This window comes from Centropristis striata, chromosome 12 (assembly GCF_030273125.1).
Source record: "Centropristis striata isolate RG_2023a ecotype Rhode Island chromosome 12, C.striata_1.0, whole genome shotgun sequence".
NCBI classification, from domain to species: Eukaryota; Metazoa; Chordata; class Actinopteri; order Perciformes; family Serranidae; genus Centropristis; species Centropristis striata.
In genome coordinates, this window is record NC_081528.1 from 35,139,460 (window position 1) to 35,163,707 (window position 24,248).

Here is a 24,248-nt window from a genome sequence, read left to right on the forward strand (position 1 = left end):
TATTTTTTAATTTTTATTTTAGACCGTAGAGTTGTAGTTTATGGCCTGTGGGTGAATATGACGTGTAATCAGCACAAACTATATAGTGAGCAGTGGAGGAATTTACTCATGTACTGAATTTAAGGACAAAGGGGGGAACTTTACTGTAGTATTTCTATTTTTTCTTCTTTATATATTTTTTATTGGCAATTAGCATTCATAAGCATGAGTACAAGACATAGCTTATTCCACAGCTGTTTTCCACATTTTTGTTTTTTAAAGGATACATTAGAACAAAGAACCACAAAAGAAAAATAAATACAAAAAACAAAAAACATAGTATTATAATAATATATAATAATATATAGGGAGGCAAAAAAGCAGAGAAACAGAAACATTAACAATTATGCTAATAATACCAATACATAAATAAACACAGGATGCCAAGTATGCTCATTAAAAAAATTAAAAATTAAAAAATATTTTAAAAAATACCATAATAAAATAAATGAAAATAGTATTTCTATTTTATGTGATAGCTTTAGTTACATTGTTTCATTTTGTAGATGTTATACTATTCTTTGCATTTTATATTTGCTTAAATAACTTTGCAGAATATAAATAAACTAATCAATCATGATGTATTATTATGGGTCAAACCAGCTGCAGTTTATAAAGTAATTAAGATTAGCTCCTTCTTTACCAGCTGTGTAACAGTGATGAACACATTAATGCATTTGTGATTATAATCCAGTAATAAAATATAATGGATTCTGCATAATGAGTACTAAGTAGATTTTGAAGCTGATACTTTAGTACTTTTACTCAAGTAAGTTTTAGACTTTTACTTGGTATGTGTGTGACATTAACAGAAAAGTTACCCTGGTGCACACTAAAATAGGTAAAGTGGTAACATGGGCCTCACACTGTTAATAACACATAAACAGATAACGAAATGTGAAAACAAAATCAGATTTTGGACACTTAGTTACCCGGAAACTGATACTAGCTTTGGTATAAAAGTGAGCTTGTCACTTGTTTTAACATGCCCTGTAAAAGACAAAAAAAAGGAAAAGACTACAAAGCAATGTACAAGTCTAACTATTGGCCTTTATTATATGTCCCTGGATCCAAAAAAGCACCTGTTTTTTTATTTTTCATATTTGTATTTATTTAAAAAAGCCGACATTTTGGCGTTTTCATTCATGAATACAAAGATTTTTTGTTGTTGTAAATTAACATTTAACAATATATTTGTGTCTTTGTCACAATAATCAAAATAAACAAATAAATATTTCTGAGGTAAAAAAAAGAAAAGAAATCTGAGAAAATATAAAATTGAATGAATATTTCTACACAGGTTATGTGTAAATTTATAATTTCAGGATTTAATGTACAAAAAAATCAATTAACATCAATGTCACTCTTTGTCAAGTCCATGAAGTGTAATATTGCAATAAAAATTTTTTTTTATCTCTTTCCATGAAATGATTGTGACAGTGTGATTTATTGTGTATATCTTCTCAAAACTTGAATTAATCAATCTCTTCCAAACATATCCCAATGAAAATGAAAGAACAATTAACAGAGGATTGTGTCTGAAAACAAAATTATTCCAACTTTATGGGCCACCGCATACAAATAAGCTGCAGTAAATAAGAAAAAAAACCTTGAGTTTATAAACCACATGCACACATTGATGCAATCAAATCATAGACTATAAATAAGAATACAACCAAGAAAAAAAACTTTAGTTTGTAAATCACATGAACACATTAATATAATACAAAAGAATAGACTATATAAATAAGAATAAAATCAAATAAAACAACTTTATCTTTTTTTATTACTCTTTTTTAAAAATTTAGATCAAACAGCAAAACAATGCACAGTTACAAAGAAGAAATGAGTTACAGAAAGATTAACAATGCAAAAAATAAAATAGAAGTAAATAATATTTTTAAAATAGAAAGAAAATAGAAGAATAATTAAATGGAAAAGAATGAAACAAAAACAAACAAATAAATAATAAAATAAACAGACACAAAATTACATGTTAAAGACATTAAAGGCAGTGCATATGTTGGCAGTCTTCACAGCTTTTTTGTTTTGTAGACAGGAGAGAGTTGAGATATACTGTTCAAACTCTGACTTCAACAAAAATATATATATATTTTTTTTTTACTTGAAAACTTACATTTGTGTATGTGGTACTTGGCAAAAAGAAGAATTAAATTTATAAGAAAACATGCATCATCATCCTTCTTTTTGTGATATGAAAATATGACAAATATGACATCTTTATAATGCAAAGTAAAACCAGTGAAAATATTTGTGTTAACAAACGAGGCAACGTCCTTCCAGAGTTTGGTTTATCTTGTGAACCACATTCACACTTTAATATAATAAAATAATAGTGAACTGTATAAATAAGAATAAAATAAAATAAAACAACTTTATCTTGTGCACCACATGCACACATTAGTGACGTGTATGACAGCAGCTTGAACTGTCCGGCGGCAAAGCATTGTGGGTCAGAGCGGTGACAGACGCCATGATTTTTACTGCTGGACCAGAAAATGGATCCTGCTAACGTTAGCTAGTTGAATGGGTGTCTGTAGCTCCCAGGAGGGTTTGCGCAGCATTTTAAAAACCACCCGTCTTGGATACTACACTTAAAAGACACAAACCTACCTGTCGGTGTCCTTTTAAAGACAATCTGATCTGTTATTAAACAATATAAACACGCTGCTGCTGCTAAAGTGGAGCTGGGTTTGCTAGCGGCTAGCTGGCTAATGCTAGCAGGCACCACAGGGCTGCTAATGTTAGCTGGCTAGCTAAGAGAGGCTAGCCCGATTATAATAGCCGGCTGATTATCAAAATAAACGCGCTGTTTGTTATTTGGAGATATAAATCGGACCAGAGGCTACACCTGAAGGTAGGAATATGACCTGACTAGCTAGAAGCGTATTTTAATGTTGCTATATATATATTTTAAACATGTTTGGTTGTGAGAGATGAACTCTCGGCCTACTGCGTCACTCTTGTCAGGACCCTGTGATGGTACCAAATGCAGCTGTTCTCTCCTTTAACATAATTTACTGGATTTATACTTGTGCTATATAATGTTTAGTCCAGACAGTTGGTTTGTGTTTCAGTAGCTGCGTGCTGCAGGCAGGAGGTGTTTATTTTCCAGGGATTGCTTTGCGCCTCTATAGGCAGCATGGAGAAGTAACCCATCCTGCACAAGTGTTTGTGTTTTTAATATTTTTATCATGTTCTTTACCAGCTGTGTAACAGTGATGAACACATTAATGCATTTGTGATTATAATCCAGTAATAAAATATAATGGATTCTGCATAATGAGTAGTAAGTAGATTTTGAAGCTGATACTTTTGTACATTTACTCAAGTGAGTTTTAGACTTTTACTTGGTATGTGTGTGACATTAACAGAAAAGTTACCCTGGTGCACACTAAAATAGGTAAAGTGGTAACATGGGCCTCACACTGTTAATAACACATTAACAGATAACAAAATGTGAAAACAAAATCAGATTTTGGACACTTAGTTACCTGGAAACTGATACTAGCTTTGGTATAAATGTGAGCTTGTCACTTATTTTAACATGCCCTGTAAAAGACAACACAAAAAAACCACTACAAAGCTATTATACAAGTCTAACTATTGGCCTTTATTATATAAATCGGACCAGAGGCTACACCTGAAGGTAGGAATATGACCTGACTAGCTAGAAGCGTATTTTAATGTTGCTATATATATTTTTTAAACATGTTTGGTTGTGAGAGATGAACTCTCGGCCTACTGCGTCACTCTTGTCAGGACCCTGTGATGGTACCAAATGCAGCTGTTCTCTCCTTTAACATAAATTACTGGATTTATACTTGTGCTATATAATGTTTAGTCCAGACAGTTGGTTTGTGTTTCAGTAGCTGCGTGCTGCAGGCAGGAGGTGTTTATTTTCCAGGGATTGCTTTGCGCCTCTATAGGCAGCATGGAGAAGTAACCCATCCTGCACAAATGTTTGTGTTTTTATATTTTTATCATGTGATGTCTAAACTCATATCTCTGGCCTCAATAACAGGTATGGCCTGGATTTGATTTGGACGGTGCTGGTGATGGCAGAAGGGACTGACACTGGCGAAATGCCCTCCTCTGACCCAAGTCCAAGTTCTGAAGCAAAAAAGAGACCCATTTCTTCTGATGGAAGTGAGTGCTGATCTGTGTTTGCGTAGTCTGTTTTTGTGGAAGACTTAGGTGCAAGTATTTGAGTGTCCTCCCCCAAGAAAATTTTATAATTTTAACTTTTAAAAATGCAATTTTACATCATTTTTTTACCGTTATTATAGCCAAATATGTATGCAAAAATATGGAAACACTCCAGCAGATAATAAACAACACTCAAAAACCTGGGACAAACCACAATCACTAGATCTGGGACAAGCCTTTTAGTTAGTTTTTATGCTCTCCACATTAATTGTAAATTTGGTGGTAATTGTAATTGTAATTTATTTATTTCAAACAGGGACAGCGCACAATAAAACATTAATCTTGTACAACAAGAGAATATGGTGCCCCAAATGGCTTTGGTGTCTTTATAATAATAGGGAAATTTTGTTTAAAAAAACAAACATTTCCATGTTGTCATCTTTTAAAATATACTCAACAATATGTGATGTCATTTTTTTTAGAGCTGCTCTTGTATTTTATGTCTATGCTATGTTTATTTGAGCATTTGATTTGGAGATTTTGGGGCAATCCCAACATATTTAAACTCCAAGGTTTTCCTGACTCATAAGCAGCATGAGCAGTAACATGAGTCAGACTTGTGATTCAGGAGGTTTCAGGTTGCAGCAACACTGCAGCTCTTTCCAATGCTAAAGAGTAAGGCTGCTTAATGAGAACTGGTACATTTTTAGGCCATTTTATATTATCTTCCTCCTTACTTTTGTTTTCCTACTGACAGGTTTTGATGAAAGTGTTTTTACGCGCCATTTGCACCCTGATCTGTGTGAGCTACAGTCACCTCCAATTAGATTTTCTAAGCATGACAGATTATAAAAAAAGGACTAGTTGTCCTGTTACTGAACACTTCTAGTTAATGTTTGATGCAATTTGCTATTTGTTTCTGCAGACTCTTTTTTATTTTACTTGACATTTTTAGTTTGTTTTGACTGGCTGTGTTGTTTTAAATGTGTTGCTTTTGCTTTTATGTGACACTTTTTTATGCTACTTCTTGGCCAAGACTCTAAAACCTTGGACCTTGAGAAAGAGATTTAATATCTAAATGAGAAATACTCCTGGTCAAAAAACAAAATATTAATCAAATAATATTCTTTATTTTATTGTTGAAATGAAAAGACACCCAGAAACCCATTAATTCCTACTGAAGATGTAAATCTTTATAAACAAGCCAGAAATTTAACCTTTCCTGAAACCGTTAACCCCTTGTTATTTGTGTTGTTTGTTTGAGGCCGTTGTTTAATGGCTGTTTTTGGCCCTGGGGCCATATGTTGTCCACATGTGTCTGAAAGGCTCAGATCTGTAGCCCAATACTTACAACATGTACCTCCTCTGTACGTGTGAATGCTTGGGGAGACAGTCTTTGACCTGCTTACTTAAGAAACTTGACCATAAAGTCCTGCCACAACATCCTGTTTGAAGAAAAGAAGGAAATCACACTCACAAGCCAGTTTCACAGGACTTTCATCACATTAACCTGCTGTGCCCTTCTGAGATGATAATTCACACATCCTTTTTGGTTTTCTCACTGTTTACTTGCATCATGTGTTTGCAGGAGACGAGCCCATGAGGAAAATGCCTGTGTCAAAATTTGGTTCCAGACCTCGATTTGAGCCTGTACACTTTGTCAGTGGCGGAAGCAGCGGAGGAACCGGCGCTGATGAGAAGGAGAACGATAAGGAGCGCAGGAGGAGTGAGTCATACGGTGCGAGACAGTGGGACTCTGAACACTCTTCTTACAGCGGCACCAGCAGGGCGCAGGGCTCCTCCTCTCTGAGGCCTGCTTTTGACAGGGTGCCATCGTACAGTTCTGACTCTTGGGGTTCCCATAGAGACAGAGACCGAGACAGAGAGGCCTTTTCAGGTAGCACAAGTGGGTTGGGGTATGGAGGCCGTGGGTCCACCTCAAACTTCATGACAAAAACACAGCAGGACTACACAGCCAAGTATGAAGCCCAATCCTCTCGAACTTTAGAGTCCTACTCTCAGCCCCACAGATACAATGGATACGGGGGAGGAGGAGGAGGAGGAGGTGGAGGAGGTGGAGGAGGTGGAGGTGGGGGTGGGGGTGGAGGAGGGAGCAGATCAGGAGGCTGGGATTTGGGACGTCAGGGTTTGGGGTACAGTCATCAGGACCGGCCTTCATCGAGCAGGCCTTTCAGCAGAGTCTACAACAGCCCGAGCAGGAGCAGCCCCACCACTTCTCAGTCGGGCTCGTCATCGCAGCCTCTTCCTATTTCTCAGCCGACATTAGACGAGAAGCAACGGCTGATTTCCAATGTAGCGTCTGCACTGGCTGTTGCGTTTAGGGACCCTATGTTCATGACTGGAAGTGAGTCGCCAAACTATAATTTCATGTTGAGTCGCAGCATTCAGGCCTGCAAGACTAATCCTGAGTATATTTATGTCAACCTGAAGGACATTCCTCAGGCTGACCTACCGAAGAACAGGAAAGTACCAACAGACGGGTACGCCTGTGAACTGAGATGTCAGGGTGTGTATCTTGCTACCGGATACTCTGGTAGTAAAAATGGAGCGAGGGACCGAGCCTCTGAGCAGGCTGTAAAACTCTTCCTTAAACCAGTTGAGGTTCGTGTGGTCCAGCGCAAATACAGACACTCGGTAGTCAACGACATCGTTGTGTGCCAGATGCATGGCCCGACCCCGGGCTTTGTACCTGCGCTCCGAAACCCAGAGGACAAACCCACACCGAGCTCCAAGGGCCAATACGAGCCTGACAAACGTAAGCACTGGACAGAGTTTGTGGTTATGGACAATGCTCACGACGCCATATGCATACTCAACAATTCTGCGGCTTTTAATCGCATGAAGATAGATTACAAGTTCGATCTGCTACCCAACAACAGCTGGCTGTGCAGTGTTTTCCTGCAGAGCGAGCTGGTGGCGCAGGCGACGGGTACCAAAAAGAGCTCAAAGCACGCAGCAGCAGAAGACGCAGTGAGGAAACTTCGCATGAATCAGGCGCAACGACAACAGCAGCAGCAACAGCAACAGCAGCAGCAACAACAGCAGCAGCAACAACAACAACAACAACAGCTTTCACAATACTCCAGAGGAAATAATCAATCAGATTCTGGTGGACGCTTTGGGCAACAGGTCAGCAAAAAGAAGCATCTGAGCGAGCTGGTTATTCTGGAAAACTCTGACAATGCAATCTGTATCATTAACGACACAGCTCAGTTTAATAAAGTGACTGCTGATTACAAGTTCACAGTTCTGCCGGATCATCGCTGGAGGTGTGAAGTGTACTTGGAAGGACAGTATGTAGCAGCAGGGATTGGACCCAAGAAAATAGTGAAGCACATTGCAGCAGATGAGGCCTTAGCCACCTTGAGGCAAACGCAGGCTGTGGTCAAATCCAACCTCAGAAAGGAGGGTCACAGCGACGCCATATCCCGATCCCAGATCCTGGCTCGCTCTGGTGAGGAGGCCACGAGGCAGGAGATCAAGGAAGACAACATCGGAAACCAGCTGCTCCGCAAGATGGGCTGGAAAGGAGGCGGCCTGGGTCGAGACGGGGAAGGCATCGCAGAACCAATCAGAGTGAAGGAACAGTTCTCCAGAGAAGGGTTGGGAATGGACACGGACAAAACTGGAAACCAGCTCAGCAAGCGCGATATTGAGGACATCATTCGTAACTACGCCAGTTCAGACCGCCAGGATGATCTACGGTTCTCCACCGATCTCACCAACGATGAACGCAAACAGATCCACCAGATATCTCAGAAATACGGCCTACGCAGCAAGTCGTACGGACAGGGACGGCAACGGTTCCTCGTTGTCAGTCGCAAAGTACACAAAGACCAGCTCATTGGTCAGCTTTTGCAGGAGGGACAGGTGGGACGATATGAGCTTGTGAAACCTCAGGCCTCTCACTGATTTGCATGCAGGGCAAAATTCAAAACAAATCATCAGTCATCCGCTTGGACTTTAGTACAAATCTCACTTAACAGCTGTGTTGATACTTGTGACAAACTTACAGCACACATTAATAAAAGAGAATCCTTTGGGGATCACCTGTGGTTTCTGCATTCCTTTGAAAAGAAATGTACTTTAGCTTTAGCAGGGACTTAGGAAAAGTCATTTGTTTTCTGCCATTCCACGTCTTATCTTCGTTTCGCATCTGCACAAGCTTGTGCTCAGTACTTTGTGGTATCATGTCCTAATGATGTCCTGTTATTTTATCAATCTTCAAGTTGGGAGTTTTTTTGTCGCCAAAATCCACTTTTTGTTCCGTGGCTATTTAAGGAACCTGGCAGAATATGCAGCTCTTCACTGCTTGTTTGTAACATTGTGGACAGTTAACTCATGAGGCAACAAATCAAATTGTAGCTAGGTGCTCATATCAGTCCCACTGTAGTGATGCATCAATATCTCCCTACCAGCAGTGTCATTTGCTCTTCTAACACTTGGAGGTCATTGTACAATTACAAGCTGCATCCATAATGACAAAATCTTCACATGGAAACTGTAAGCTGTGATCTTTGTTAAATGTCACGTGTTGGTTTGTGAGTACAGTTAACTTGTCTGCTTGTTTTCACAGCTGTAATTACTGAATAAATTAAAACTGATAACCATCAGATGGATATTTTTGTATTTTGAGTTTAAAAAAAAAAAGCAAAGACAAGTGATGTATATTTATTTTATTTACAAGAAAATGTACAGTTTGTTACATGGGTTACCAGTGCAAAGTTTTATAATCTGAAAACCATCCTGTTTTTAAACAGTATCATCAGCCTGTTATGTTAGCTGATTTGTAAGATTGTAAAATAGCATATAAATGTTCTCACACAGACTTTAAATGTCAGCATTATGAAACTGTGCATGAAACAAAGTTAAGACCTCGGAGAGGGCACTAAATGTCTTGTTTCTGTGTTGAAGAGGGACATAATTTCACCAATAACTAGAATGTTCTTTTAAAATCAAAGGCATGACTTTACAACAGTTGAGGAAAAAAATGACCCCCTCAAAGGCATCTGCTGCGTTGACATGTTAGAGGGATGGGTGTCCATGTCAGGTTAATTCTCTATCCCTCTTAAAGGCTTCCAAAAGACAAAAGGAAACAAAACCAAAAGGAGTGAGGCCACTGAAACAGAAGGAGAAACGCCTAGAACGGCTTATTTTTTTTTTTGTAAATAGGAACTCTCTGTATCTACACAGCAAACCACACAGCAAGCACATCTAATAAACTGTCACTGCGTCTTCCAACCAGTTTACTTTATGTATAAATAAACTCGTAGAAAAGTGACAACTGATAGACTGGCTATTGCCTTTTCTGAAAAACAAAGAGTTGGGGCATGTAGCAAGTAACCCAGATATAACAAGGTACATTAACTTTTAACAAACATATGCTATTGCCCAACAACAGCATTCGGCAGGAGTGAATGCCACAACACAACAGCGTACAAACTTAGCAACAGTTATGGGACAAATATACTGAGAAGGATTTTAAGATGTGTCGTTTTATTTCTGTGAAATCAGTTGTTTTTCTTGATTGGTGGTTTCTTGATTCTGGGCCGGACACTGTTCATACTCGAACATAAATGGGGGTCAACAGTCACGCCAACTCTGTTCAACAATAGCAGAAACCCTCTTCTCATACTCCCGCTTGTTTTCCTGGTACAGCTGGGCTGCTTGGCTGTTGGCTGGACTGTTTGGGTTTGGCTCATCCAGTAAAGACTTTAAACATGGCACAAAGAACGTCAGAGGGTTAGGTTTCTAATGAAGCTTTATGACATATCCGACAGACCTCACATGTACAAATCAATTGTGCTTGTTTACAAAAATTGTATGGATATTATTTCACTTTGTCACTACAACAATCCCCAATTTGCATTGGTACATGATGTGTTTGCATAGAAAAACATTAGATTACCTGTATTGAAGTTAAGATCGAAGACACATCATAGGTTGGACTCCAACGATTCTGAAGTATATCTAAGCATATGCTGCCGTCTGCATACACTGCAAAAGAGCATACAGAATATTAAGCTTTTTAGGAACAGAAAGGGAATAAATATAACAACTTTTAATTGCTGCAATTTAATTTATTACTACAATATTTTAAATACATACCATTTGGATGAAACATTTTAGAGACAAATCGCACTGTCGGAGGTTTATTTGGATATTCCTCTGTGAATTCAATGGTAAGTTTGAAGGTTCCTGAAAGTGATAAGTAATGGAATAGTATGAATTGAGATAGCTAATATTCATTGTTAATGTCATAGCAGGGTTGAAAAGATATATAACCGCTTTATAGAGGACTTACCATCTTCAAAAGGTGTTCCCTCCGGTCTGAAAGAGAGGTAACAGACAAGTTGCAGATCACTTACAAAAAGCTCAAATTAACTTTTTGCACTCTGTTCAATTGAAATACTCAAATTACAGCTTTATCACTTATTTTATGTAAAAAACAAACAAAACAAACAACGTCTTACATAAAACAACTAGTTACTAAAATGTCTGATATAGTTTTTAACTAATTAAATTCACTTACCCAAAAATGACTGCATTCCATACCATGATATTGTTTTCTGATGGGGCCCCACTAACTCCAGCTGGAGGATCCTCTTGCAGCCTAACAGATACAGTAAAACACACAGGTGACATTAGACGGCATTACTGCTAAGAAAACAGTTATCAGTTAGGATGGAGGCTGAAGGGGCAGGTAATTAATAATAATTCTAATGTACAAATCAGACGATATCAAGGCTCTGTTGAATACGAACATAGAAGTACAGCAGTATCTCTAAACCTGGGTGGGCAACTGTATGCTTAGGGAGGGCTGAGAGTTTGCAGATTTCCCAATGGCAAACACTCCACAAGTGGGGTGGTGTTTCAACATTATAATGGTACTAATTCATATGCAATGTTTAAGTAATATGACATCAAGTGTGTAATAATATAAATGCAATGATGCCTTTACCTACTTAACCATTACAACCACATTCCTAATGAATGTTTATTAAAGTTTAGTACACACATTGTCAAATTAACAATTATGTGGTGACTGTTTTAGACAGTGGGCCAACCAGGATTAAGTCTTGGACTCTGTGACCATCAGTCCTGTTCAGCTGGAACATACTGTAGATCAGGGATAAGAAACCATGTGCCATGGCGGACAGTGCTGAATGTCTGCAGGTTTTTAGTGACTGCATGGCAGATGGTTGCTTATCCCCAGGCTTAGATAGTGATCTATCAGGGCCCTCGAATAGGAGCTCCCTAGATCAGTGTGTATTTACACAGTGTACTTGTACCCAAACGTTTCATCTGCCTGTGAAGGGCCATCTGGACAATGACTTGAACTGTATCCTCAGTAACCAGTTACAAATAAAGCCTATAGATATTATATATGAATAGAGTCATTAACAGTCCATGTTAAGGCTCGGGGAACATTGATTATGTTACATATGAAAATACATTGCAGTGGTACGAAACCTTTTATCTACGACAGAAACCAAAAGTTACACAATACCAACGTTAGTCTCCTGACTGGTTACCGGTAACGACAATTACCTGTCATTATTTTACCAGTTGTTACATTCTTATTACTACCAAAAATAAGTCGCAGGTACCCTCATTAAGTACAATAACATGTTTATAATCACCAGTCGGTGTCTATTTTTGTCGATATTTGATAGTGGTTGTAGTTCAGAAAGCCGTTTTGGCTAACGCTAACAGGCTAGCCTCTGGTTGCTAACGTTAGCTACGGCTACTTCTCTGTTGTTTTCTTTTCTCTTACCGTTTAAAATCTCGCATTAAACGTCGTCTTGCTGGAGTTGACATCTTGTTTACACGGAAAGCTAAATCTTTTGCGTAAACGTAAGCGGACCGAGTGTGGGGAAATGTGTTTTTTTTTGTTAATCGGTGTATTATTTTAACTCCTAGCTGGCTAGCCAACGATAGCTAGTTTGTCAAATATTTGGCTGCCTCTGCTTGTCTAAGGGCGATACCACTTGCAATAGAGAGGGGACGTTCACGCTGACTGGATTTAAATTGGTGGGCGGTATAGCCACATTAACACAATCTTTCACTATCGAATCACATTGCAATATCTATTATTTCTGTTTTCTTGTGTTAACCAGTTTTACCTCGTTCTAACTACAGCTAGAGTATTTTTTGTATAGTTAAGAGGACCCCGTCTTTACACTTGGTATAGCCCAACAGAAAATTACGTCATATGTTTAGCACCCATATTTAGTTTGTTCGGAACACGGTAAATATTCGGGTGTTTTTTAAGGTTTTATCCTTCTCATTCTCCAAATAAACATTTATTTATATTTGTCAATTCATATTGTAATTGATTCCGTATTAAATTAATTACTTTGGGTAGAACCGGTGGCTGTTACTAACAGAAGATATTAAAGGTTGACATCCTGTTTTCAATTTACAGTAACATTGAAAGGCCACTAGATGGTACCTGTCCCCCAAATGTTGGAAAAGTACACAGGACACAGAAACCCAGAACCAGAGTAATAGTATGATTTCCTTAAATGTAGCCTGTAACGAGATGTTAACTACAGCTTGTTCATTTACAATTGTAAAATTACACAATTGTAAAAAAAAAACCGTGGATACTTCGTTCTGTAGAGGTTAAATTCAAATATTTCGCCGGTGTTAAACGGCCTTCCCATATGGTCTAGCGGTTAGGATTCCTGGTTTTCACCCAGGCGGCCCGGGTTCGACTCCCGGTATGGGAACTAATACTTTTGCCACGTTACCCCCAAAACATTTCGGGCAGTTTGTCCATACCGAATCTCTAACATTTAATCTGCTTTGGGAGCATTTATTAATCGATAAATGGGCTGCATTTCAGCTGTAGCTCATTTGATGTAGCTACTGCACTCTATATTTCCAGGGAAGCTAACAGTAGACCCCGCCCGTTGAGGAGTTATCCTCAGTTGCTCTCATCTCACAAGGGTTTGGACCTTCCCGGAAGATGCCCATTTTCCACTTATATCTCTCTGTGCAGAACACTTATCGTAGCCTAACGTAGTACCGGGAAAAGCAAACTCGACTCAAAACTAACACTAGCTTGCTCTTGCCCTTAACTTATCTGTACTAAATCGTGGTAAAATGTTAACAAAATTGGCTATAAAGTGACACCTGTGAACGCGTTTACTAAACATTAGCGGTAACGATTTGTCGAAAACATTACCAGATACCAATTTTTTTACTTTTTTTTTTGCTTTGGATTACACGTAGATATAACAAATATCGATTGAGGATAAAATATTTTTTTGATCATTATTTACTTTTTAAGCAATTTGACATGGCGCGGACACTTTTTCTTTTAACCCACCATCGTCCCTCGATGCTTATTGCTCAACTGTGAAACCAGTCCTTTGGTTTATACTACCAGGCTCCAGCCAAACTTTGGTACCGGGCCAATCATTTCCCAGGAAAATGTGACTGCTAGGAATTCCCCACGCATCAACCCCTGCCGGAGAAAACTGCAACCTTGTGTCAGGAAGCTCACGAAAGCAGCAGCAGGAGGGTAAAAAGCTGACCGGTGACTGTGCGATGATGGAGCTATAGTACCGTTTTGTCTCCGGGGATAATAAGGCTTTTCTAACATCGCTGCGTTTTCATGAAGACAGCCACTAAACTGCCTGTTTAAAACCAGGGGATACAGTATGCTGTGCTGATGATAACTCCAACCAGGGTGAGTTCAAACTCGAGCATGTTTTACACTTATTGTTGCTTTCTAGTAACTTTCTGTATATAATGTGAGTTCCCCGTGGAGGTTTGGTAAAACTACATTTATATCAGTGCTTTTATTGTGACACAATAAGGACCTTAAGACGTTTATGGCTACATTTTAGCAGTTTGAGCCTTTTATATCATTTATATAGCACACATAAAGTTATCACTCTACAACAAAAGAAGCATGACTTCACTCATTTGATGTAAGCCCCTGGGCTATATGACCTGCAGCCTATTACTGCATAGATATCTGGGACTCCCCTTTGTGTCAGTCAGCCAGCATGTGACTGCACTGGTGTGTTTGTGTGTGTGTGTGTGTGTGTGTGTGTGGGTGGGTGTGTGTGCTGAAAATCTTGACAATTAAGTGCTTCAGAGATGCTCCCGTGACAATGTCACAGCAACAACTGTTATAATCATCCATTTGTACATTGCAATCACAATTATAGCAGACTCCCTGCAGCTTTTTAAATACATATTTGTGTATAAAGCTCTAATACCATAAAGAGAAAGCACTCATTTTGTCCTCCAGTCTTGATCCCAGTGTGGCCTTCTCTAGAAAACATTGGAAAATGTTAATCTACTACATTTATAACTGACCCCTGATATCAATTTGAGATGATATTCTGCCTTTGATTAGTGTTAATTGGTATTAGAGCAGGAATGATAAATCAATTATTCCAGTGATTCTGAAAGTAGTTTTCAGATTAAATGAATGAATAGTGATATATAAATGTAAAGTTCTTCATAATGTGCATTTATTTTATCACAACACTTGTATCAATCATTAATTATTTACACAAAAGATTTTATAGGCCTGTGATATTCAAGCCACAGACTAGGCTTATTGTTAATTTTATGCTATTTATTTTTTTATATTATTTATTGTATGATTTATTTTGTGTATTTTTTACACTAAGAGTCAGATGCTTTCTCTTGGTATTTGTGAGTGTGTATATTGTGAAATACACGACAAATTAGATGTGAAAAATTATGTTTTATTATTATTAATGTCAAATTAGTCCAAGGAACATACAAGAGAGATACAAGATTTGTTTATTTTCACTATAACAGTAGAATGAAATGTCGTTTTAAGGGCTCTAGTAGATGCATTAAGAATCAAAGCTATAAAAGTAAAGATTACACACATCAAAAAAGATGAAGATGCCAAATAAATACTTGAATAATAGTAAACAAATATGCAGAATAAAATAAGAATTAAATGTCCAGTTGTGCAGTATAGTTTTCAGTTATTGCACACAAATTCAATACAGATCATTGCACATGAAGTGGATGTAAAATAAAAAGGCTATAGTAGAAAAATGTCCTTATTGCACATGAAAACAGGTATAATTTAAACATACATGAGGTGGGGGACTAAGTATTCTTTGAAGCAAGAAATGTACAAGTTGCAGCTTCTTAAATGTGGATAGTTTTTTTTGTAGTCTACAATTATAGCAAACAATTCTAGATATTTTAGCAGCCAATAATAATCTGCCTCCACCCTGTGTCACTCATTCCATTAAAGAAGCATCAGACTGAATATATTCACCAAAATAGGAGAGAGTTGCTTTGGGAGTGAGTCTCAAATACTCACTGAGCGTCCTCTGAGGACAAATATAAATGGATGCTTGGTGATTTTCCCAATTTCAACATATATACATCTGCAAAGCCTAACAAAAAGGCGTTTTTATAGTATAGTTGATCAACCCTATTCTGTGTCAAGTCTAAATGTTTGCCAGATGTTTACATTTTTTAGTTAAGATGCTTGTATCATGGGACGGACAAACACGACCTCATTGGTCGCCTGCAGTTGCTCGGCTGTGACGCAGAGGGAGGGGAAGAGTTACGAGCTCTTAGCTTGTCAGTCCCACTAGAGACAGGACCAGCTGGACCCACCAGTCCTTCACCCACCCACCCTCCCTCCCTCCCACTCCCCCACAGTCTTCCTATGGTGGGAACACTGGCGAGAGGCTTGAGGATAATTGGAAACTTCAATCCGCTGAAAGTAATTATCCAAGACTTTCCAAATATACTCCAGTGTGGAGTTGTCTTGTTTGTTTCCAGCATGTACTCTTGTTTTAGAAACATCCTGCCATGCTTCTGCCCACACATTCAGCCTCTCTCTCCCCTGAACCCTCTGCTTTGATAGTGGTGCACACACTGTGATACGGTGTGTGTGTGTTTCTGCACGCTGACTGTGCGGTCGAGGCTAAAGCAGTTCCCGGTAACCTTCTTATCCTGTGACAGTGATGTCACCGTCAGCAGTCTGATGACCAATAATGGAGAGCTGTCCTGTGCCGCTCTCCCTTCAGTGCCGAAGAGCTCCTCAGACATCAGACACTTATTCTTGTTGCCCAAGACTTACCCGCCTGCCTTAATGGGCTGCTGGATATTGATTTGGCTACACAAAAAGAAGATCTGAGCTTTTATCCTATTTAGAACGCAGCACTCCAGTTTCACAAAAGCTTTCAGTGTGGCCTTGTGAGAGACAGGGAATCTTTTGCAAGTTGGCATATGTGGTAATCTGAAGAAACAGGTTTACCTCCCTGTATCAGTGTTCAGTATCTAGGAACTAATATGCCTTTGTTTAAATATGGAATTTATTAGGTGTCTACACATGCACCTACAAATACTCTTCACTTGCCTGCTAACTCCTGCTTAAAGCTTGAAAAAACACTTTCTGAGGCCACCATCTTTACATAATGACAACTTGGTGTATTTGGTGCCTTAGAAATAACCACAAGATGGCAATGTTCATGCTTCGACTAAACAAACAATCATATGAGATGGCTGACACCTCAAATGACTTGCACAAATGCAGGAACTGACTTGTGAAAAGAGAAATAAAACTGTTGAACTTCTCTTTTTTATGTGTAGAAAAAACACCCCACGTTGGCCTGTTTTCTGTTGAGGGCTTGCAGGGGAACTGCTGTTTGCAAAGTTCCTTTATTGTACGCTGCTGTTTCTTCACCACCCGCGGCTTTTGACACCTGAATATCACCTTGTTGGACATGTTTGGCTGTTAGGCAGCAGCAGCAGTAAACCGCTGCCGCTGGACCTGACGTCAGAAGGAAAGGAGAGACGAGGGAAATTCCACCTGTAACCTCATTCTGCTCTCATGCTGCCTGTTTAACAAGCATGTGACCTGGACGACTCATCATGTCTGAGTTTCTCCGTGAATCTGTGCATTGTCATGACACAATACAGGCTTATTGTCAAACTATTTTTAGCATGTGGATAAAGGAAAACTTGACTTATAGTTGTGGTATGAATGCAGCAGTAAATATTAGTTTTGTGCTGATTCAGAAGGTGGAAAATAAACTGATAGATGCCAATGTAGAGGATATATTTAAAAAAATCAGCAATCATAACATTCCAAATACAGGCAATAATGAATACTTTGTGGTGAAGTGAGAATAGACTGTATTGGAATAAAAGCATTACAGATTCTGTCATAGGAATAGCCTGACATTTTCGGAAATACGCTGCTTTGTTGCAGAATGTTAATATGGGCCTACTGCTAGTTAGCTTAGCTTAGCATAAAGACTGGAAACAGGGAAACAGCTAGTCTGTCTAAAGGCAACAAAATCTGCATGTAAACTGTTCTTACATGTTTCATGTATATATGAAATAAACAAGATAGGTAGTGATAAACTGATTTTTATTAACCAATGCCAAAGACTAGGCTAGTTGTTTCCAGTCTATATGCTAAGCTAACTGGCTGTTGGTTGTAGCTTCATATTGAGCAAAGTGTCCTCCAATTCATAGAATTCCGTAGGTTGTATGATAATTATCGTTATTATTTAGGCACGACTCGATTAGGGTGAGGAAAAGATCCTAGTTTGGGTTAAAATAAGTGGGACCTATATTTGTTGTGTAACTTAAATCATATACAGAAATCCTGAAGTTACGGATAGCGGCCTCCTGGACCAAAGTCCTGTGTTTGTTTGACCCATCCATCCACCCTGACATGCTCCTTGGACTTTGTCACTCTTTATACTATACGCAAAAGCTGAAGAAGTTCATAAACCTCCAGATTTCTGGGAAAGAAAGACAACCTTAGCTTCAGTATTTGATTTAATCTGCAGGGAGAACTACTGAAGGATGATTCATTATAGTACAATGTGTCCATTTTGGCAGCATGTTGACATCATGAGATTAGTTAACCACATTACTTGGTATTTTTATGGTTCCCGCTAAGGTCCATGTAAGCACACAGTGTAGTAAGCCGTATCCCTGATGTATGTGTAATTACATTAAAGAGTGATGGCTCTGGTTGTAATTTTCCAGCCTACTGTAGTTTGACCACACAGAGTAGCTCCTCACAAAAATAGAAACTGGCTTAGCCTGCATCTTTGGTGCATAATGATATTTCACCCTGTCATTTTTCATGTCTCTTGGAGCTAATGAGCTAGCAGTGAGTGGTTCACAGAGGCCTTTCATGAGTCAGCTCAGGCAGTGGTGCTTGAATTCAAAGAGCGAGCTTCGCCCGAAGAAGCAAAAGGATCTTTCCTCATTCAACTTTCAACAAAGTCTTTCAACAAATGTGACTAATATAAGTGAAGACAGAGTTGACAGTGTGCTCTGGCAGCTCATCACATCTGCTGAGAGGCAGTTGTCTGTCTTCACTGTCACTATTTCTTTTTCTTTTTGGGTTAATTTCAGAGTGACATGCAGTCCTCAGGCTTGTTGAATTATTTAAGTGCATGCAGCCAATGGGTATTATAATCTAGGCCCTGAGTGACAGAGCAATATGCTCTTAGGGCCTCATGGCATTTTATTAATAATGAGCTTGAGATAAACTTGAGCTCTCAGGTTAAAAACTGCTGGAGCAGGCTCACTCTTAGCCCTGAATTTGCTGGCGTGACACAGATGGCCTTTTGAAAACCTCAGTGATGGTGTATGATAAGATGTCTGTATGAGGAACAGCAGTTATGTGGCTGAGTGACGTGGCGTAGCAATGAGTGCTTTCTGCTAGTATCAGACTGCAGGTAGCTGTTTCAGCCCACAGAGGTGTGATGTGGATGATCTGGATTGTTGGCCTGCTCTCTGTATTTAATAATGAATGAGCTGCAGTCAGTGTGTGTGTATCTGGATTCAGCAGCAGCAGACCTAACGCTGCTCCAACATTTAGCACCTGCTTATATGTTTAACAGCTACTGTATGTTGCATTAAACACTTAATGATTTATGACAAATGTTTAGTTTATTGCACAAGCCACCCAGAAAATCACTTGATTACTATAGAAATTCTACCTAACCTCTAGTATATACGGTATATACTAAATGTAATACATGAAGCATTTAATAACCCCCCACATGTTTAGAATTTTTGGTTAAAGCTGCTCTAATCAATATGTTTATGCCAATAATGGATCAAATGTGCCTGTGAAAGGGGTCGCTAGGTGGATGTGTCAAAAGAAGCAACAGTTTGCTCACAAATTCTCCTTGAAAAAGGTTATAATATGTCAGTGTTCTGTTTGTAGCTTCCGTTTAAATCTGGCCCATAAATAAATTGTTGTTCCCAGTTTGATTTATTCCCAGTCTTTTGAAGTGATTGACAACATTAACAACACTTTAGCTACACGACCAACAACACTCAAACAGCACAAGAGTGGTAGAAATGTAAAACTTTTTTATTCAAGTGGCTACTTCCTGTCTTATCTGTAGAGAGAAAGCTCCCACTCTGAAGCAATACAATCTCAACCTGCATCACTTTATTAAAGATGCAGAGCAGTTTAGCAGGTATGAGGGGGAGGGGAAATGAGTTGCTTAGCTTCATTGTGACCTCTGAGTGTTCTGGTGACCCCTGGGTTGGGACCTCTAGTAAATGATATCTCTTTATGACAGTGGTTCCCAAACTTTTTCTGCAGGCCCCCTCTTTTGTAAATACAAATATTTTCAAGCCCCCTATCCCCTGGACGACCGCCCAGCAACACACTGAGGTCTCTCTTTAATGGGCAAAAAAGGCCTCTTCATAGTTTCCTGTGTTTGTTGTGGTCGTTGTGATGTTTGGTGTAGGTTCATCTGCTTTAGGTCAGGCCTTTCTCATCCTCATTTTGCTAGCAGTGCAGAACTATGCATTATATATATTTAGCCCTGCTGTGCCCCCATTTATATAACTCTGGGCCTTCCTGAAGGGTCCTGCCCCCCAATTTAGGAACCACTACTCTAAGAACTCCTTTGCAAGTGTGTGCATTAGATATTATCTGCTTAGACCTGCAGTCTGAGCACCGTTCTCTGCTCTGAGGTGCTACTGAATCACTCACATCAGTGGCGGTTCTAGACCAGTTTTACTGTGGGGGCCAGTGTTTAATCAGAGGGGCACATTTAAAAACTGCAAAGATGATATTTAAGCATTCAAAACCTTTATTTTACCTTATTTAAAAATCTCATTTAAGTATATTTGGAAGATACAAATACATTGACTGAAACAATGAGACTTACCAACAAGAACAGTTATTTTTGTACGACAATGATATTTCTCATCTTTGTGCACAATTGTTTTTTTATTTATTTTGAAAGTGCAGTACAGTCAGAATGATGTTTTTACAAGCTTTTATTGCTTTTATTTAACTACAAAATGTACACATTTTGGGTTCCTTTTGTGTACAATGCAATATTGTTTGAACAAAAAATAGGTAAGAACTATTCTGTCATTCATCATTATAAATTGATCGTTTCATTATTAATTTGACACAGGGGCCACAGCAGGGGCCAAGGGCTTCTTCACAGGGGCAATGGCCCCTGTTGGCCCCTGTGTAGAACCACCACTGACTCACATACAGTTTGATGAGCTTTTGCATGCATTTTCGTCTTTTCAGCTGTACACCTACACAGCTCTTTGTTCGGTCTGTATGTCATACTGTAGTCACACTCAGTCAGCAGTGAATCATGTTAGATCCTGGCTCAACGGAAGGATGCTCACTGTCCAAGAATGATGGCGGTTTCACGGCGCCATGAGCTGTCAGCTTATTGAACAAACTCCCTCCAAAAACAAAGTCTGACCTCAACCAGCTGGCACGCTTCTGAAGCATAATAACTGTGAGAATTGTATGATTGCCTCTGTCAGGTGTCAATTGTAACACCTGACAGACGTTTCTTTTGAGTGTTTTCTCATTTAATAATTCTTTGTCCATCTCAGTGGGGTTAATTATAAAGCCTCACTGCCCTGTCGATCACCTCACTCTGCGTCTCCTGTGGAGCACACAGCCTCCCTGCTCTGTGTCTGAGCGGCTGCAGCAGCCATCAGATGACCTCCAAGCTACACAAATAATTCTGTGTGTCCTCCAAAGGCCTCCCATATCTCATCCTGTCAAGGATTGTTCCAAAATGTTTGTCAAGTTTTTATGAGTCCACAGTTCTCCAAAATAACTCTTTACTGAGCTGGATCTGTATTTTGTGCAGTTGTTGGTGCAGTGGTTTATCAGGTATAAATTTGTTGGACATGCCTCGATAAAGTGTGTCATATAAATCAATTGTTGGAGCAAAAATATAAAATGCAGTGAGCCCTACTCATATTGTATTTGAGGGCTCTATTTAATAAACCCTGATCCATAAAATAAGCATTCAGGCTTGTAGAACATTTATTGTCATCGACTTTTCTGTACTAATCTAAACAACTAAGTGAAATTCTGTCATATTAAAGGAATGGTGCAATTATTTTGAAGTTGGGTTGTATGAGGTACTAATCCATAGTCAGTGTATTACCTACAATGTAATGGACAGGGGCAGCAGGGACATTTATTTAAGCCACCTTAAAATAACACTTTGTTTGCGTTATTGTGGGACTTTGGTGTTTTTAAGGATACGTTTTAAAATCACAGAACCCGTGTTCTGCGAGGTAAATTTACTGCTTTTCTCAATGGAGTCTGGTTGACAAGAGCATGGAACGGCTTCAATTCCCCCTGCATTAACTTAAACTGTCTTGTCTAATGGCAAGGTAAGGGGTTAAAATATTCTAAATGTAGCGTCAACTTATACTGAGTTAATATTTATATTATTTACATGGTTAAGATATGTTTTGCTGCTGCCCCGAACTACTGTACACTGCAAAAAAGCCAACTTGTATTTTTTGGCCTAAAACAGTGATTTAATTTGGTAAAGCTTGGAAATATAAATTATTGACATTTAGGGCAATAATGTAAGTTAGCACAACAAAGGAAGCCAGTTGTCTGCTCAAAAACAAGTTTGTGAGTTGTTGTTACTTATATCTTTAAGTTGGGGTTCACAACAAGGGACAATAGTTCTGCTAACTCTTATTTCTTTGTTATGAAATTTGCTCATTAGCGAAAGCTAGCGGCTAACTGATGCTAGCAGCGCTGCTTGTTACAGCTACAAGAGTAGCCATTAGCGTATCAATGCTAACTCAAAATTGTGGTCACAACATTAGCTGACATTTCATAGCGGCGTTACAATCGTGCCAGAGAAATTCAGAGTTGAACAAACTCAAAAACAAAACTTCAAATATTTAGTTTAATTGTCCAACTTAAAATTTTATCGAAGTTTGTTGCCTTGAAATTTTGAGTTCACCCAACTTTTCTTTTTTTGCAGTGTAGTTATGAGTACCTCATACAACCTCACTTAAAAAGACAATATATTTAACATTATAATACTAGCATTATAATGTGAATCCAGCAGCACAATATGGCTTTGACAGTTGGATAAACAAGCGAGAAGATTAACAGCATGCAATTAGTGATCTAATGTCCCTCTCTTTTGGGTTAAAGGGAATTCAGTGACACAGGCCTTAACCACACCAGCTTTGTGGTGCAAAGTAATGCTGTGCTCTGCCCTTTATTGGGGACATACTGCAGAAAATAGGGCTTTTTAGGCCTGCTTGTGTTGTGCTTGGCCCCAGTGTGCAGAGCTAGCACAAAAGAGTAAAGAGTTTTTTCATTCCTAGGCTGCAAAGGAAAGGTGTGTCTTTGAGTTTACAGGGTCACGTGGCTCTGCACTGCTCAAGTTAATACACCACCATTGTAGGAATACAGCACAAACACAATGCAGCATGTGAGACAGGCTCTTGTGTGTTTTCACACTGTGGGCTGATTTTAATTGTATCCCAGTGACATGTCACGAAGCGCCAGCAATTTAAACATCTTCACTTTTATTGCTTTTTCCCCAGAGTGTGCATGTGATTTGTTGTGCAAATCTGGGGGAGTTTGCGTTCACTATTACAGAAGATAATTGGACGGATTGTAAATTCTTTGGAGAGAATAAGTGCAAACATTTCTTTTCTCGCTGCATTCAATAAAAATACACAATAACACATTATTCACATTCATGAGGCTTTACAGTTTAGTCTAGATTTGAGGCCATGGACGCGCCTCTCAAACACTGTAAACCAGAGCTGATGTGTGTGTATGTTGCAGCTAAGTAACAGCAGGTGTTCTGGAATGGTTGCAAGCTTGTTTGACATGTTGAATATATTTTTTATAAAGATTGAATATGTACTGTATACAGTAAATAGGCTATTATAGTCCATGTGCATGTTTTCTTGGTAAGTACATCCTTAATATGTATTTTTTTTGACATTTAACTCATTCACATTCTGTAGTTTGTCTTCCACATAGAAATAAATATGCTCCTCATTATTTATTGAGGTAGAGATATGAAGTGTTTTTGATTATTTGCCCTAGTTTGCCCCTCTTTAGAGACTATATGCCAGGGAAAGCTGAAATACCCATAATTAACAGATCATAGAAATGCAGCACATTCTCATTCAAATTTAGTAAATAATTTGCACTTCAGGAATCTAAAAGCTCATTCAGTCACAGCTCACTACTGCAGCATTTTCCTCAATTTATTGCAAATGTTTCCTTCTCTTTGATGGCTTTTCTGCCCTTTGAGAATAGATAAACTGTATGAATATATGAATGGGATTTCAAGATATAAAAGCACCTTGTTGATAGTGGCAATGTGTCGGCACACAATCTATCCATTTAATTTTAAATATTGACAGAAATGTGCTAAATGTACGCACCTTTGGGCCTCAGATGCTGTTATAAAACTTGTTAGTGTTTGTACAGAGATTTAGATGATCTGTAAGGCTTAGGAAAGGGGAGTAACATTGGAGTTAAATTTGCTTGTGTACATGCATGTGTGTGTGTGTTTTTGAATGTTTACATAGTTGTCCTGGATTTGAGCAGCGCTGCAGTGCATTAGCCGCAAGAGTTTATATCGCAAGAAGTGAACAGATTCCTCCAAGGCTGCTGGACTGTATTTCCAAAGGCTGATAAATGGACCTTGTTTGGTGTAACTTTCTCTCACAGCAAG

At 38.8% G+C, this 24,248-nt stretch overlaps 3 protein-coding genes and 1 non-coding gene across 5 annotated transcripts in view; 3 read left to right on the forward strand and 1 right to left on the reverse strand.

The window, feature by feature from the left end:
* The first annotated feature begins 2,524 nt into the window (after window positions 1-2,524).
* nkrf (NFKB repressing factor) lies at window positions 2,525-8,840 on the forward strand. 2 transcript variants are annotated; one of them, XM_059346143.1, is made up of 3 exons: window positions 2,525-2,917; window positions 4,085-4,209; window positions 5,798-8,840. In XM_059346143.1, the coding sequence occupies exons 2-3, from the start codon at window positions 4,119-4,121 to the stop codon at window positions 8,140-8,142; spliced, it is 2,436 nt and encodes an 811-aa protein (XP_059202126.1). In that variant the 5' UTR covers window positions 2,525-2,917; window positions 4,085-4,118; the 3' UTR covers window positions 8,143-8,840. The 2 variants fall into 2 exon arrangements, with proteins under 2 accessions (XP_059202126.1, XP_059202127.1); XM_059346144.1 differs by lacking the exon at window positions 2,525-2,917 and adding an exon at window positions 3,524-3,709.
* A 51-nt stretch (window positions 8,841-8,891) lies between these two features.
* Window positions 8,892-12,172, reverse strand: ube2a (ubiquitin-conjugating enzyme E2A (RAD6 homolog)). Its single transcript, XM_059346145.1, has 6 exons — window positions 12,008-12,172; window positions 10,763-10,843; window positions 10,535-10,560; window positions 10,339-10,428; window positions 10,139-10,227; window positions 8,892-9,942 (listed from the first exon to the last, which is right to left on the reverse strand). The coding sequence occupies exons 1-6, from the start codon at window positions 12,049-12,051 to the stop codon at window positions 9,814-9,816; spliced, it is 459 nt and encodes a 152-aa protein (XP_059202128.1). The 5' UTR covers window positions 12,052-12,172; the 3' UTR covers window positions 8,892-9,813.
* Window positions 12,173-12,832: 660 nt separating this feature from the next.
* Window positions 12,833-24,248, forward strand: part of elf1 (E74-like ETS transcription factor 1) — a 52,506-nt gene continuing 41,090 nt past the window's right edge. The window contains exon 1 of the mRNA XM_059346636.1: window positions 12,833-13,930. The gene's annotated coding sequence lies outside the window, so the exon portion shown is untranslated. The remainder of the gene's footprint in view (window positions 13,931-24,248) is intronic.
* On the forward strand, window positions 12,894-12,965 carry trnae-uuc (transfer RNA glutamic acid (anticodon UUC)). The gene has a single exon. It is a non-coding gene; the product is annotated as a tRNA-Glu (tRNA).

Excerpts from the sequence above, each read along its gene's own strand:
- nkrf (XM_059346143.1), top strand. The coding sequence starts at position 4,119 with ATGGCAGAAGGGACTGACACTGGCGAAATGCCCTCCTCTGACCCAAGT. Across the intron at positions 4,210-5,797 it reads ACCCATTTCTTCTGATGGAA|GAGACGAGCCCATGAGGAAA; the intron begins GTGAGTGCTGAT and ends ATGTGTTTGCAG.
- ube2a (XM_059346145.1), bottom strand. The coding sequence starts at position 12,051 with ATGTCAACTCCAGCAAGACGACGTTTAATGCGAGATTTTAAACG. Across the intron at positions 10,561-10,762 it reads TGGAATGCAGTCATTTTTGG|ACCGGAGGGAACACCTTTTG; the intron begins GTAAGTGAATTT and ends CCTCTCTTTCAG. Across the intron at positions 10,228-10,338 it reads TAAAATGTTTCATCCAAATG|TGTATGCAGACGGCAGCATA; the intron begins GTATGTATTTAA and ends GCTCTTTTGCAG.